Genomic DNA, 18,173 nt, shown 5'->3' on the forward strand with positions numbered 1-18,173 from the left:
TATATATACTATCTCACTATACATAGTAGTGCTGGTCATGTATGTGTACTATCTCACTAAACATAGTAGTGCTGGTCATGTATCTATACTATCTCACTATACATAGTAGTGGTGGTCATGTATGTATACTATCTCACTATACATAGTAGTGGTGGTCATGTATGTATAATATCTCACTATACATAGTAGTGCTGGTCATGGATGTATACTATCTCACTATACATAGTAGTGGTGGTCATGTATGTATACTATCTCACTATACATAGTAGTGCTTGTCATGAATATATACTATCTCACTATACATAGTAGTGCTGGTCATGTATGTATACTATCTCACTATTCATAGTAGTGCTGGTCATGTATATATACTATCTCACTATACATAGTAGTGGTGGTCATGTATGTATACTATCTCACTATACATGGTAGTGGTGGTCATGTATGTATACTATCTCACTATACATAGTAGTGCTGGTCATGTATCTATACTATCTCACTATACATAGTAGTGCTGGTCATGTGTATATACTATCTCACTATACATAGTAGTGGTGGTCTTGTATATATACTATCTCACTATACATAGTAGTGCTGGTCATGTATGTATACTATCTCACTATGCATAGTAGTGCTGGTCATGTATGTATACTATCTCACTATACATAGTAGTGCTGGTCATGTATGTATACTATCTCACTATACATAGTAGTGGTGCTCATGTATGTATACTATCTCACTATACATAGTAGTGCTGATCATGTATGTCTACTATCTCACTATACATAGTAGTGCTGGTCATGTATCTATACTATCTCACTATACATAGTAGTGCTGGTCATGTAAGTATACTATATCACTATACATAGTAGTGCTGGTCATGTATCTATACTATCTCACTATACATAGTAGTGCTGGTCATGTATATATACTATCTCACTATACATAGTAGTGCTGGTCATGTATGTATACTATCTCACTATGCATAGTAGTGCTGGTCATGTATATATACTATCTCACTATACATAGTAGTGCTGGTCATGTATGTATACTATCTCACTATACATAGTAGTGAGATAGTATATATACATGACCAGCACTACTATGTATAGTGAGATAGTATACATACATGACCAGCACTACTATGTAAAGTGAGATAGTATAGAAACAGGACCAGCACTACTATGCATAGTGAGATAGTATATATACATGACCAGCACTACTATGTATAGTGAGATAGTATATATACATGACCAGCACTACTATGTATAGTGAGATACTATACATAGTAGTGCTGGTCATGTATGTATACTATCTCACTATACATAGTAGTGCTGGTCATGTATGTATACTATCTCACTATACATAGTAGTGCTAGTCATGTATATATACTATCTCACTATACATAGTAGTGCTGGTCAAGTATGTATACTATCTCACTATACATAGTAGTGCTGGTCATGTATATATACTATCTCACTATACATAGTAGTGCTGGTCATGTATATATACTATCTCACTATACATAGTAGTGCTGGTCATGTATCTATACTATCTCACTATACATTGTAGTGCTGGTCATGTATGTATAATATCTCACTATACATAGTAGTGCTGGTCATGTATGTATACTATCTCACTTTACATAGTAGTGCTGGTCATGTATATATACTATCTCACTATACATAGTAGTGCTGGTCATGTATGTATACTATCTCACTATACATAGTAGTGAGATAGTATATATACATGACCAGCACTACTATGTATAGTGAGATAGTATACATACATGACCAGCACTACTATGAATAGTGAGATAGTATAGAAACATGACCAGCACTACTATGTATAGTGAGATAGTATACATACATGACCAGCACTACTATGTATAGTGAGATAGTATACATACATGACCACCACTACTATGTACTGTGAGATAGTATACATACATGACCAGCACTACTATGTATAGTGAGATAGTATACATACATGACCAGCACTACTATGTATAGTGAGATAGTATACATACATGACCAGCACTACTATGTATAGTGAGATAGTATATATACATGACCAGCACTACTATGTATAGTGAGATACTATACATAGTAGTGCTGGTCATGTATGTATACTATCTCACTATACATAGTAGTGCTGGTCATGTATATATACTATCTCACTATACATAGTAGTGCTGGTCATGTATGTATACTATCTCACTATACATAGTAGTGCTGGTCATGTATGTATACTATCTCACTATACATAGTAGTGCTGGTCATGTATCTATACTATCTCACTATACATAGTAGTGCTGGTCATGTATGTATACTATCTCACTATACATAGTAGTGCTGGTCATGTATATATACTATCTCACTATACATAGTAGTGCTGGTCATGTATATATACTATCTCACTATACATAGTAGTGCTGGTCATGTATCTATACTATCTCACTATACATAGTAGTAGTGGTCATGTATATATACTGTCTCACTATACATAGTAGTGCTGGTCATGTATCTATACTATCTCACTATACATAGTAGTGCTGGTCATGTATGTATACTATCTCACTATACATAGTAGTGCTGGTCATGTATGTATACTATCTCACTATACATAGTAGTGGTGGTCATTTATGTATACTATCTCACTATACATAGTTGTGCTGGTCATGTATGTATACTATCTCACTATACATAGTAGTAGTGGTCATGTATATATACTATCTCACTATACATAGTAGTGCTGGTCATGTATGTATACTATCTCACTATACATAGTAGTGATGGCCATGTATATATACTATCTCACTATACATAGTAGTGGTGGTCATGTATGCATACTATCTCACTATACATAGTAGTGCTGGTCATGTATGTATACTATCTCACTATACATAGTAGTGCTGGTCATGTATATATACTATCTCACTATACATAGTAGTGGTTGTCATGTATGTGTACTATCTCACTATACATAGTAGTGCTGGTCATGTATGTATACTATCTCACTATACATAGTAGTGCTGGCCATATATATATACTATCTCACTATACATAATAGTGCTGGTCATGTATGTATACTATCTCACTATACATAGTAGTGCTGGTCATGTATGTGTACTATCTCACTATACATAGTAGTGCTGGTCATGTATGTATACTATCTTACTATATATAGTAGTGCTGGTCATGTATATATACTATCTCACTATACATAGTAGTGATGGCCATGTATATATACTATCTCACTATACATAGTAGTGCTGGTCATGTATGTGTACTATCTCACTATACATAGTAGTGCTGGTCATGTATGTATACTATCTCACTATACATAGTAGTGCTGGTCATGTATGTATACTATCTTACTATATATAGTAGTGCTGGTCATGTATATATACTATCTCACTATACATAGTAGTGGTGGTCATGCATGTATACTATCTCACTTTACATAGTAGTGCTGGTCATGTATGTATACTATCTCACTATACATAGTAGTGATGGCCATGTATATATACTATCTCACTATACATAGTAGTGCTGGTCATGTATGTCTACTATCTCACTATACATAGTAGTGCTGGTCATGTATATATACTATCTCACTATACATAGTAGTGCTGGTCATATATATATACTATCTCACTATACATAGTAGTGCTGGTCATGTATATATACTATCTCACTATACATAGTAGTGGTGGTCATGTATGTGTACTATCTCACTATACATAGTAGTGCTGGTCATGTATATATACTATCTCACTATACATAGTAGTAGTGGTCATGTATATATACTATCTCACTATACATAGTAGTGCTGGTCATGTATATATACTATATCACTATACATAGTAGTGCAGCCTCCTCCTCCCTCAGGGACCGGCGAGGACGCTCATCATCATAACTTCCAGTGCCTCACGTAGGGAGCCGCACATTGTCCAGCCCTTGCTAGTATATAGAAATGCAGCAGAGCTGTAGGTGCAGTCCGGTGGGATAGTGTGAGTTTCGGGGAGGACACACTGGTCCCCGCTACACCTGTGTACGTGTGAGGAGATGCTCGGAGCAGGTCCCCCCTCCTCTCCCCCCGCCGGTGGCATTAGGACGCAGTAGAGAGTGTCGGTGTGCGCGGTACCGCCTCCTCCTCCGTCCTGTACCGGTGATTCACATGTGCTGTCACATCCCGGTGACTCGTCCTCCCTCCGTGTGCTCTCGCCGGAGCTCTGTCATCATGTGTGCGGTTCGTCAGTCGTGCTCAGAGCTGCTGCCTCTCACTTGTGCTCAGGACTGAGGCGCCGTCACATCTCCGCCGCCGCCGCTCCTCCGGTACCGGGATTTACTGCACGGGAGCAGCCGCCTCACACAGCCCGCACGTCCAGGACTTACATTACTGTGGCGGGGACAGGAGGGAGAGCCATGCTCCAGCCGGGTACCAAGGGGAGAAAGCCCACGGCAGAGGCAGCAGGTAAGCTGGCATTGTCTGCTCCATCCTAGGTACTCCCCGCTACCGCATCTCATGGCGACTTGGCACCCAGTTGCCTAGGAAGCATTGCGTTATCTAGTCAGGACATTTCCTGCGCGGTATTTGTGCGCTTTTCTTAGTCAAGAAGCCACATATGGCTAGGTGTCATGTGAGCATGCTGTGCCATCCTGTCATGACTGCCTTCTGTGGCATTTCATGTGTCCCTGGTGTGGGCACCATGCTGATGGGCACTAGGCTACTGCCATGTAGTTAGAAGCAGGGCTCCTTCATTGTCACTGGTGCCAGGGGCAGAAGTTGGTGCTAACTTGGGTGACATGCCGGGATACAATATCCCCATTTTTCCCCATCCTTTTCTTGTGTATTCCGGAAAGGTTACAAATGCTGAAATTCCATCCCCCATCCCAAAAAAGTAACAAAACGCAGCTTTATTCTGTATGCAGTGGGCAGGGGTGGCAGCTGGATATACGTAGTGAACTTGGCATATATAAGAATGCCATGATAAATGAGTTGACCCAGCGTCGCTCGGCTCACAAAAACTATCTTGACTGCCCGCTCTCAAGGCACCCATTGATTTTTGTCTCCCTGAATATCCAGCATTGTCCTCTAATCCTATCAGGCTTTCACTGGCTGCAGGAACAAGAGCCCGGCTTATACTGCCAGGGTACGCCACACTTTCTACACTTCCTGCAAGCAACTCACACATGCCACCTTACCCCTACAAGTTTCTACTATTGGCAGGAAGGTTATGGGTGCCCCGGCTTCCCTGTGCACCTCTATGGCATCAGCGTACACCTCACCCAGGCCTTGTACATCAGTAGGCAGCCGGGCACTTCAGCTCCTGAATGAGTTCATAGAAATCCTTGTTCCCAAATGATTATTAGATTTTTGCAGTAACGCTCCAGCCAAATGGCGTCCCATATGTTCCGTAACACAGCTCTGCTTTCCATGAAATCCACAGGGTTGGAATAACACCGTACAGGTAGAAGACACAGTCCGCATGCCAGGGCTCGGGTCAAGGTTGGCATTGTGAATGGGTGCGCAGCCACAGCAGAATATTTTGGTAAAGTCCCATACATTTTTATGATGACCGGATAATGGTTTTCCTCATCACTAATGGGGCACACAAATATATAAACATATGTATATATATATATATATATATATATATATATATATATATATATGATCATATTAGGAAAGGATTATATCATATCCTTAGCTATATAAATACATGCGACTTATGTACTGCCCACACCGAATTGGATATATATATATATATATATATATATATATAATGTGTGTGTATATATATATATATATATATATATCACATATTAAAATTAAATGCAATGTGTTATTATATTCACATTATTTATATATTCGTAAATGTATCAACAGTAGCTAGATGTCTAGTATACATTACATATCTATGTATAAACACATAAGGATAGATACATGTACAGTCACTCCTTTACACCTGCTTCAGTATTATAGCTTGTATATTGTTTGTTTGGCATTTGTAACCATCCGGAATACAGTGATACACATGGAAACAAGAGATGCATGTATCTTCTCTATTACTTTCCATTTTCATGAACTGCTATTATTCCAGACGTTATTTGGGACTGAAGAACAATGAAGGACTATGTAAGACCATTCCTTATAAGACGGACTTAACTGGACATTTGTCACCTCGCGGCATTGGAGCACCTGCCTGATGTCTATGTGGAAGCTTTGCTGTGGTTTTACCAGTAGATGTTGCTAGAGAGTAAAGAAAGACATTGCCTGTATACGCGGGCACAGAGCATTGGCATTAGAAAACAAAGTGGAAGCTAACCCAATACCTGCTGTTACCACTTACCTGAGTGGGTGATTAGGCTGAAGAATATAATAAAGCTTCCCTTTGTGTTTAATGCCGAATGGCTCCAGACGCCACAGCATTACCTCTTCCTTAGATGTATGGTGTGTTTTTCCTCCATTTTTGTGTCAATAATCTATTAAAAATCACCACCTCTTAGTTAATGCATTTACTTAAGCAATAAAGTCATGTTAAAATGGGATTGTGCACGGAAAGGGTTAATTGAGATTCAGGACAAGTGAGGCCGATGAATTGTAAGCAAAGTAAAGATGGGAACGAGGAGCCTGGGCGGCTATTAAGGGGCTGGAGGCAGATGCCCACATTAATGGTCTGATTAACATTGGAGGCATATTAAGAGGCACAAAGGCCCGCAAAAGGGCATAGTGCTTTACCCAGCACAAATAAACACGCCGCTATACAGCACTGAGGAGTTTCTGAGCTCCAGGAAAACTAGTAACATAGACAACTTTCTGAAGTCCAAAGGGAAGGATAAAAATAGAGAAAGCGTAATGTGAATTTTGCTTGTAACCTGATAACCAGAAGCATTTCTTGATATGAAACAGTTATGATAGGAGTCTTTGTGGTAAAATGAGATATTTGTCCCAGAGGACTGTAATCGCACTGCATAGATGGATATTTTACTGATGCAATTTCGAGTAAGCACTGACCTCTATCCATACAAGTATTTATTTGTAGACGTATAACATCATCTGACAGGTCTAAAGACCGCAGAGTGTGATCCAAGATCTACACCTATGAGTGTCCCTCAGTATGGTCCACATTGAGAGCAAAGAGTGAACCGTCCATCCTGCTCTAAATAAACTATAGGAAGGGGGGGGGGGGGGGGTAATGTTTCTGCAACAGCCAATAATAATATATATTTTTTATTATGAATATGGAACGCATTAAACCGAAAAATGACACAGCACCGAAAATGAAAATCTTTCTCGTATTGAGTGGGTCCTTAATAATTGCTAAGCCGTAAATGGCGGCAATGAATTTTATGCTCTATTAAAATGGTCCTATGCAGGCAATGTAAGTGCTTGGTGCTGTGTATAAGACGCTGTGTGCATTGCGATCCATAGGACTGTGTCTTTTTAATGCATTTCAGGCTTCGGAAAGTCTGGAAGAGTCGAAATTGTCAGGATCCTGATTTTTACCAACTCTGAATATATATCTTATAAATGAGTCCGTCTTGATCTGCCTGACACCATGAGAGTTTTACACGGCCACCAGAGACATTTTCCCTAGAAATCTTACTTTTTCAGATTTGTCAGATGCTATTACAGCACACGTCTTAGTACGTAGTTGTTAATTTATTAACAAATCTCTGCGACTTCTCAGAGAAGCAGCAAGTGATCTTGTTTAGCTGAGGTGTTATGGCTGAACTCTCATCTCCATAGAAATGCAGCTCGTGTCATCACAACTTGTACACTTGTTACTGCCAGAGCTGTTGTATACACCATACATCCAGGGGATTCGTGGTCACATCCTGGACCTAACACAAAAGCAGTGGATAAGGTGAAAATAATGTCACTTAGTAACGTACTGTCCATTTGGACCAAGGCAGAAAAGAGGTGATGACTTTAATAAATTCGCTACCTCCTTTAACACTTAGAGATCATTCTGCGTCCAATGAGCCATATCTGTAATAACAATAACATATAGCTATTTCCCAATATTATCCTACAATGTTTCTCTTATAGTTGGGATATTTTACTTTATTATATAGACAAAATGTTGAATAGGACAAAAACTACAAAACAGCCGCACACAGTGTAAACACATATATGGTGAAATGGGCTCCTGGCTGCAAAGAGTTCTTACTTTTTTCTATAAATGTCATTTACAGACTTTTTTTAGGTTTACAAATATATGCTGGAAATGAGTATTTCTTTTACTATTTATGTTTGCCTGGTACAAAAGTTACTTAAATCAGGTATTCTTGGTTTGTTTTGGATTGTCCTCTGATAAATACACGCTGAATTGTCAGTCCATACCTGATTTTGATGCTTCTTTGGTGCATTGTAGTGTTAAGTATTTTGGCTTTTATTGAACAGTATATTGGTTAGAATTGTTCACAAGAAATAAAAGATAAAATGGGCCACATTGAGACTTATTTTATGTGGCTTCAATCGACTTAGTGAAAGTTTCAGGATCTTATGCAAGTGACATTAATTGTCAGAAATGTTGGATCATAAATGAGTATTTCTTTCACAGTGCTCGCTTTGAGATGACTGAAAGAGGAGAGCAATAGCTTGATCGCTCCTCTCCTGCTAGTGTGTAAATAGAAGAATGCACAGAGCACCGCGAATGATAACAAAAGATTGCCCATCGAGACTGAATTATCTGTACTGCTGTGTCTGTTCTCATCCTGTACTGGAGAGCAAACATCACAAGGATCTAGTAGTTCCATTAACCCGAGAGGTTACTTGCACCTGGCCTAAAGCAGGGGCATTTGAGGTCATGTTTCCATTGCCTTGTGACTTGTATGGGCAACATTAGATTGCTTCTGTTGCTAATGCCATGATTGACCATATGGTAAATGTGTATATGAATGAACGGTGCAGAATACTTTTCCATTTTAGATTTGTAATTTAAGAGCCCACGTCACATCTGGTGCCATCTTCTGTGTAATACCAGAATTTGACATTTTCTATCATAGCCGATCATTGCGGAATCAGATGTATTGGCTTTAGATTTTATGTTATTATCATACCTAGAAGTAGCTGAATATTTGGTCTGGGATGGCAAACTAGTAAAGGTGTTGCAGCTGAGAACCGCACAAGAGTAACACAGAAAGAAACTGGAAATCCTAGGAGATGCTGGACATTCATCTCTATTTTTCTTGATTTAAATGTTTCCCTCGGCTTTGATCAGTTTCCGAAACAATCACATCCAGTATAAGCTGCTGGCTGCGAATAAGACTACAGTAAAATAGGGGTTAAAAATTCAGCGCGGTGCAGTGTGTGAATGAGAAGTCCAGTTCCCTATTGTTGGGATATCAGTGCGCAGTGTAAAATCACAACGCAGAGATTAGGAAGGTAAAATAATGGTGACTGTGCTGGGGGTCTGTCTGCCCAATTTCAGATACATCGCCTTCATTCAATCCCTTGACTGAGTTTTTTTGTTTTTACTCTCGAGAATTTGTCTCATATTTTTTTAAATTGTAGCTCGATGCGCTTGTGTCATTGTTTTTTGCAGGACCACTGTAGGTGCACTTCGTTTTGTTACCATTTTCTAGTGTGCTTGAGTTAGCATTTTTCATGTTTTTTTTTTTTTTTGTTATTTTTCATTCTATATATATTTTACTCTTTTCACCATCACCTTAAAATGTAATAATTTACAGACCGGAATGCAATGGTATTATCCAATGTCTGGATAACATTTGAAGCTCTGCAACTACTGTGTAATAAAATAGTGGAAATGAGGATTTTTCTACTTTCCAGACATGTTTACTTTAGTAAGTACTTGTATTCTCAAATGTAATAGCACTTCTAGAGAATTTTTTCCTTACAATGTTGCATTCCTCCTCTCCTAGAAAATCATGACTAAATTTACCACTGGATGTAACTAGTTGGAGGGGATGCCCATTTTGTGTGCTATAAAAAATAAAACTCTACTCACCCTTGGTACTCCCCCCCGGTGCCTCCAGGATCCTGCCTCAGGCCTATGGTGCGATCCTCTTCTTTGTGCTGGTGGTGCTGAGGGGCTGTGTAAGGTTTTGCAGCTGAGCATCACCAGACTGACCCTTCAGCTGCTAAGAAAATAAGTAGTTTTATAACATATAATGTACAACAATCAACAAAACAAGTTTATAACCCTAGTATCTATCTGCTCTGTACCAGGTAAGAAGTGAACAGATTCCCTTTAAATATAAGACTGTAGTTTCTACTAAAACCATTCTTAGAGGTTATGTCCAGCTGAGCAACCAATTCTTTTTTAAACAATTTAAAAATTATGCAGCTCTGCAAGTTTTCTGTATTAAAAACCTTGTGTTGGTTGGTGTCCACGGCTCCTATGCATAGCTATACGTCTCCATGGTAACAGACTGCAACCATACTACTCTTCATCTGTCTCTTAATTCTCACTAACATGCATATTGATAGGTAAGAAGGTAGATATCTACTACAGATAAATGTCGATATATCTGTAGGATCAGACTACTACAAAGGTGGACCTTCCCTTTAAGCCAAGTTAAGATCTCTCTTGCAGCTTATTGGAATAGTTGTGTATTGTGTGCATTTTAGCGGAACTCTTGAAGTGTCACGCACGGTGAGCTGGCCGACAAGGCCTCAATTAGACACTTTGATGAACACATTCATACACGCTGACTGCTGGTTTGGCAGAAAGTATGTGAAAGCCTTTGTACATAAAGCAGATAACCGTCTTAATGGAAATGTATTTTTCTCTCTGCTTCTCCATTACATATTTTAAGTAGAAATTATCACTTCATTATATTTTCTCCTGTTTTGTTTGAGAGAAATGTGCCATTGCTATAATTTGGCCTTCACAGAGAACATTACATTCTCTAGTATAAATAAGAGGCAATAATAGTCAAAAAAATGTGAGTTCCAACTAAAGTGATTTCTTACTGACATCCATTTCGATTGCAGTTTTCATGTTTACTTAGGGATTTAATTCATCTGATAACTAATATGTTCATTACAAGTACCTTGATGCCAATTCTGATTCCAGTGTTAAAAGGTTTTGACAGGTAAATCCCCAACCTTAGTGTAAATTCACAAGTGGCAGATTAACTGTTGAAATTCACAGTGGATTCCAATACCAGACGTCTATTTCTGCTGTGGATTTCTCCCATTTTGGGGTTGGGGCTTTGTACACAGCTGATTGCAACATCGGCAGCACATCTCCCTGTTCTGCCGACAATGATGGACGTAAATGACCACACAAGTGATCCAGTACCATGTAAAGGTGTGTTCACATGTCCAGGTTTTTAATTGCAATAAGTGAAAACAAAGCCAGAAATGAATGTGAAAAAAGTCTCAGTCTTTCCTTTATATGTGCCATCCATTTATAATCTGTTCCTGGCTGTACATTCACAATAGTTGCAATTGAAATCCTGACTGTGTGAACTCAGCCTAAATTGTCCTTTCATTGAGTACCAATGATCTTATACATATTTCATCAGTACTTGTATCAGTCAGCCATGTGCCCATGCAAAAGGACCCTTGGTTATAGAAAATGTTTCATTGTTTTCTAATACTATGATAAAAAAAAAGCTGGATGAGATGATATAGCACCTTGCCACAATTGCTTCTCTCAGTGCAGCATCTGTATATCATGGATCGCCTTGTAGCAGCTTCTCGTGATGTGTTCAGTATATCTAAGGACACATGCTTATCTATAGATCATACTGACATAGCTCTGTATGTCTCCATATGGTTCCATAAGAATCTGTGAGAAGAAAAACAAGTTTCATAGGTCACTTGATAAAATAAAAATGTTTAATTGAAGATGTTTTTCATTAGAAACATTGCTTCTAGAGGAGAATACAGTGTAGGAAGGAGGTGGTAGCACAAGGACTGTAGAACAGCAGGGACTGTGTATTGTGCCATGTACATGGCAATATGTGACTATATTGTTTATTTTTGCATTTTTTAACAAACAGTTAAACAAATCAAGAGAGCTGTGAAGGTTTGACCTGTTCTCATAGCTGTAGGCGGTATCATTCAGTCATGATTAAATAGCCAAGTGGATGTTACCAGTTGGAGGTGTCCCTACTGTCTAGCATGGTTGGATAGTATTAGTGTAAGGACATGGCCCTAACTGGTAACACTTAGATTGCTATTTAGTGCTACATTTCTAGAAAGTATAACAGAGGAATAACACAGATAAGAAAATATGTTCCAGAATTGTTACTTCATAGGAAATTTAAGTATATACGAAAACAGGCATGTTAGGGAGAACCACAGGTTCTCCTTAAGAAGAAATGAAACAATATACTATATTAACTCCTAGTTGATGTGTGGGATATCATTTCTTTTCACCTTAATAAACGTCAGTGTTGTTATATATAGAGGATTGGTATAATGTAAGACATACTTGTGTCCGTTCTCTGCTAGAGGTATGGCACTAAAGGTTGCCGAGTATGTATATCATAGCTAAATGCAGAAAATATGCATTCCATCAAAATGAATTCCGATGAGCTCTTAATAGGTCTCAGAGTGTTATTAACCACCATTTCTATATTATATACAACATTGTGCTGCTTCATCCATTTATAGTAACATTTGTTGATGCTTTTGTTATGGTGGTAAGTGCAGCAAATATGTTGTTGCCTGCCATGGTCCCAATGATCTTTGCTGCTGTTCCACATCATTACCCATATTAGAATTACCCACTCATTCATGCCTGGTATCAGCAGATGCCAGGCAAACTCTACCTATATACAATATACATAATGACTGTAATGTGTGACAGTACATGGGCAATATTCATTATCACTCCTGTTCTTTTGGACCCCTTTTATAACATGTTGCAGTTTGTTTTTTAGACAAAAGCATGATTGATCCATAGGTAGAAAAATGTAAAGTGTGAGTAAAGACTCATTTTTTTTTATCTATTCACACTTTTAGCACAGAAAAACATTTCCGAAAAAATTGCCCTAAAACTACATTCTGTAATTGAGTGCACATTTCGTAAAATGTTCTGAGGTATTTATTTTTCATGCTCATTTTCATCTTCAATCGAAAAAAATGGCTGCATTTTAAAAAAAATTTTTACATTTTTTTTTTTCCTGATTCTGAATTACGATGTGCATAAAACAATATTATATGTCAGTACATTTTACGATGTGTGAACTCAGCCAAAGGTTGTAATCACACACACTTCTTGTGTGGCTTTTTTTTTTCTTAAACGCCAGCATTCTTTTCCAAAATCTATCCAAGACTAAAACCGGTGTAACTTGCCCAAAGCAACCAATCACAGATCAGAATTTATTTTACCAGTGCTCCTTAATACAAAAGCTGAGCTGTGATTGACTGTTATAGGAAAACTAGACAGTTTTGCTTTCAGTCAAATTGATAAATCAAGGCCAAGTGTTTTGGTTAAATTTTTTTCTGTATTGTTTTTCCCATTGTAAATTTTGAATCATAAATCTAGTGATTCAGTCATTTCTCTGTCATTCACTTTATTTGCAATGTGAAAAAAAAAATGGTAAGAAAAATCAACAAATTTTTTATTTAATTTTTTTACTGGGGAAAAAAAATAGACATATGTGGCAGAAAAAATATACCGCACCTAGGGCATGCTGTGTTTTGGAGAGAAAAAAATTTTCAGCAAAAAATAAAACATACATTGTTATTAATAAGCCACAGAAAAACATGGTAAAATGTGAGAAAAAACACCATGACACCATTCAGGAATACATCATCACAAGATGGTCACGTAGCAGAGCGTTGTGTACAGAGACAACACTGTGATGACCTATGGAGTAGAACCCTATGTGGGACTGTTTTCTTAATCCCCGAAAACCTAGGGATTCAAATCCCATTGTGGTCCTCTACTATGTAGTCCTACACCTCTCCTCTATCGGCAGTCACATGGAGACAAGTTGAATGCCCAGTCACTATTTAAGTATGAAAAGTTCACACCAGGGAGGGATGTGGAGAAGCAAATGAGTCAACAAAAACTCAGGCAAGTGCTGTAAATTTGTAGGAGGTAGTTGTAAGACAATTCCTTAATCTTTGACTCTGGATACCTGCTTTCTGGACCAAATCATAATTTATGCTATCTTCACACAGTGTCAAATTTAGTAATGTATTTTATATTACAGTATTAGCATATTTTGGCCCTTATCTGCAAAAATGTGGGCACAATGAAATCTGCTGCAGGTTTTTCACAAACCCACTATGGGAAACACACTTGTAACCCTCCCGTGTAAACGTACCCTAAAAGTGGGTTCACACTTAACATATACGTTTAATTCACTTGAAAAGGAAAAAAGTATTCATTATTCCGCAGAATCAGTTTCTTATTGACTTACATTATTTAAAAGACCAATTGCATATATATATATATATATATATATATATATATATATATATATATATATAAAGTCCAAATAAGAAGAAGCAGATGGAGCAGCACTCAAAAAGACAAAATGAAGAGGGTGCAGGCTGTAGTTGGGCCCTGGTCCACAGACCCAAGTAGATACAGCAAACAGGTAGATGCAGCAGCACTCCGGAGTAGTGAAAAATAGTGACTTTTATTTATCACCAAAATGTACTGCAATGTTTCAACCACCTCTAGTGGCCATCATCAAGCATGAGGCTTGATGACGGCCACGAGAGGTGGTTGAAACGTCACTGTACATTTTGGTGATTAATAAAAGTCACTATTTTTCACTACTCCGGAGTGCTGCTGCGTCTACCTGTTTGCTATATATAAAGTCCAAGATGGAGGTGCACCATGAAAAGATTCCTAATAAGTTTCTTAAACCTCTCAGCCGGAATGTTGGACCACTCTTCCTTTGCAAACTGCTCCAGGTCTCTCTTATTGGAAGGCGCCTTTTCCCAACAGCAATTTTAAGATCTCTCCACAGGTGTTCAATGGGATTTAGATCTGGACTCATTGCTGGCCACTTCAGAACTCCATCGCTTTGTTGCCATCCATTTCTGGGTGCTTTTTGACGTATGTTTGGGTCATTGTCCTGCTGGAAGACCCAATATCTCGGACGCAAACCCAGCTTTCTGACACTGGGCTATACAGTGCCACCCAAAATCCATTGGTAATCATCAGATTTCATGATGCCTTGCACACATTCAAGGCACCCAGTGCCAGAGGCAGCGAAACAACCCCAAAACATCATTGAACTCCACCATATTTCACTGTAGGTACTGTGTTCTTTTCTTTGTAGGCCTCATTGTGTTTTCGGTAAACAGTAGAATGATGTGCTTTACCAAAAGCTCTATCTGGGTCTCATCTGTCAACAAGATGTTTTCCCAGAAGGATTTTGGCTTACTCAAGGTAATTTTTGCAAAATTTAGTTTTTCTTTTTTATGTCTTTGTGTCAACAGTGGGGACCTCCTGGGTCTCCTGCTATAGCGTTTCATTTCATTTAAATGTCCACGGATAGTTCGTACTGACACTGATGCTCCTTGGCTTGCAGGACAGCCAAGGACAGGACAGCCAATGGATTTTGGGTTGGAACTTGTTTGGGGCTGCTTATCCACAATCTGGACTATCCTGCATTGACACCTTTCAGCAATTTTTCTCTTCTTTCCACGACCAGGGAGATTAGCTACAGTGCCATGGGTTGCAAACTTCTTGATAATGTTGCGCACTGTGGACAAAGGCAAATCTAGATCTCTGGAGATGGACTTGTAACCTTGAGATTGTTGATATTTTCCACAATTTAGGTTCTTAAGTCCTCTTAAGTTCTCTTCTCCTCTTTGTGTTGTCCATGCTTAGTGTGGCACATACAGACACACAATGCAAAGACAAAGTGAACTTCTCTCCTTTTTATCTGCTTTCAGGTGTGATTTGTATATTGCTCATACCTGTTACTTTCTCCAGGTGAGTTTAAAGGAGCATCATATGCTTGAAACAATCTTATTTTTCCACAATTTTGAAAGGATGCCAATAATTTTGTCTAGCCCATTTTTGGAGTTTGTTGTGACATTATGTCCAATTAGCTTCCAATACACACAAAGGGAATAAACATGTGTAGAGAAAAACATGTGTTACTGCAATCCTTTTCTGTGAGAAATACTTCATTTTCTTGAACAATTTCAGGAGTGCCAACATTTACGGCCATGACTGTATATATATTGCCATACACAATAGCTTAATTGACTATGTTTACAGTTAAAATAAACGCACTGTAAAAGAAACAGTGAACAAAGACAAAAATGCGACGTGAACCCAGCCTAACCATTGTTCTATGATTTTTTTTGGAAGCTGTCCAAAGGACCCAATTGTAACATAAGGTCTTAAACCATAGGAATATCCATTGTACAGATGGTGGAGCAGGGCAGCACAGCCTATACGCACACAATATCACTAGGTAATAAATGAATGTTAAAATATCTAAAATTCTTCTTTCTGACTCTGCTGTATGGATCAGGAAGGAAACATGGTGTGCTTTGTATTGCCAGAAATGTTTTGTATCTTCACAGAACAGATTCCTGCACCTGATGGTTTTTGGAACAAGTAATTTTTTTGTTGTGAACGTCATCTCTAGTTTTGTAGTTTATTGTAAGGGATTTAATATTTCAATTACTTACCAGCTGAGTAAGCATATAATGTACACAGCTGCATGTAAGTAGCAATACGGTATCTGTGACCTGATGCCTGTTTACTCCTGTTGTGCAGTGTACAGAGGAGAGGTGTTAAGCCAATGAAAACCACATCACCAAATCGCCTAGACACCCGGTTAGCATCTGCATTGTGTGAAGCGTTTACAACTCTTTCTTTCTGAATATTGATGCCGATTACTTTTGTGGAGCAACAAGCAAAGCGGTGCATGAGCAGCTAAGCTGTTCTGCCCTGTAGAGCTTGCAGTCTCAATCTCATTCCCATTTCTGGAGATGTAATGTATGCAAAGGTGTGCAAGGCTGTTGACTGTTTCTTAAAGGAGACCTGCCACCTGGTGCTACAGTATGTTTTATTTCTTTTTGCCTCGTGCTCGTATTAAGCACCATGTTGAATGAAGCAATAGCGCTAGCATTTTCCTAAATATGATTGATAACCTTAATCACTGTCAAAGAAGAACTCCAAGTTTTTCTTTTGCCCATATCATGCATACTCACCATAACTATTTGTTTTATTTCAGCCCTACAGCATGTGAGCTAACCAGGCCATGTGATCGCCAATCTGACTTACAGAAAATAACAGGGAAAATTATTAAAGGGGTACTCTATTTGAAAACAATTTTTTTTAATTAACTGGTGCCAGCAAGTTAAACAGATTTGTAAATGATGCCACTCCACAAAAGAAAAACAGAGAAAAATCCGGCACTGTTATAATTCCTTCCATAAATGTGTAATATTAAACCAATGTGTGCTGTTAGCTGAAGTCCATAGATCAATACGGTTGGTGCTTAACGCTGAGAAAAGACAGGCAAATATCTACACACATAAGAAAAAGAAATTGCGGAGCAGCTCACCAATTCCAAGGGATCCGATCTGGGACATCGCGGTCAGGCGACAGAAGGACGGGCAGGCTGAGATGTTATGGGGGGAATCAGACGTCAGGGCCACAGCCGTATCGCACCCTTTGGTGCTTCGTCAGGCCCCTGTGACAAGTTGATCCTTGGAATTGGTGAGCTGCTCCGCAATTTCTTTTTCTTATGTGTTTAGAGATTTGTAAATTACTTTTATTTAAAAATCTTAACCCTTCCAGTACTTATCAGCTTATCTGCTTTATATCACAGAGGAAATTCTTTTCTTTTTGAAATTCTATTCTGTCTGACCACAGTGCTCTGTCCATATCAAGAACTGTCCAGAGCAGGATAGATTTGATATTGGGATTTGCTCCTACTCTGCACAGTTCCTGACATGGACAGATGTGTCAGTAGAGATCACTGTGGTCAAACAGAAAAGAACTCCACAAAGAAATACAACTTCCTGTGGAGCATACAGCAGCTGATAAATACTGGAAGGATTAAGATTTTTAAATAGAAGTAATTTACAAATCTGTTTAACTTTCTGGCACCAGTTGATAAAAAATGTTTTCCACCGGAGTACCCCTTTTACCCCTTTAACCCCTTAAGGACAATTTTATTTTTATGTTTTCATTTTTTCCTCCTCGCCTTCAAAAAATCATAACTCTTTTATATTTTGATCCACAGACTAGT

At 38.4% G+C, this 18,173-nt stretch overlaps 1 protein-coding gene across 12 annotated transcripts in view; it reads left to right on the top strand.

Annotated features, from left to right (window-relative positions):
* TENM2 (teneurin transmembrane protein 2) overlaps positions 1–18,173 on the top strand; it is a 2,592,228-nt gene that overhangs the window by 1,383,600 nt on the left and 1,190,455 nt on the right. For 2 of the 12 annotated variants that reach the window (XM_056575114.1, XM_056575115.1), the window contains exon 1: positions 4,012–4,476. The exons of 9 other annotated variants lie outside the window; for them this stretch is intronic. In XM_056575114.1, coding sequence (XP_056431089.1) covers positions 4,428–4,476 — 49 coding nt within the window. In that variant the 5' untranslated portion in view covers positions 4,012–4,427. Of the gene's footprint in view, positions 1–4,011; positions 4,477–18,173 lie in introns of those variants that run through there. One more of the 12 variants, XM_056575116.1, reaches the window with a different exon arrangement.

The sequence above is a fragment of the Hyla sarda genome, chromosome 4 (assembly GCF_029499605.1).
Source record: "Hyla sarda isolate aHylSar1 chromosome 4, aHylSar1.hap1, whole genome shotgun sequence".
Taxonomy (NCBI): Eukaryota; Metazoa; Chordata; class Amphibia; order Anura; family Hylidae; genus Hyla; species Hyla sarda.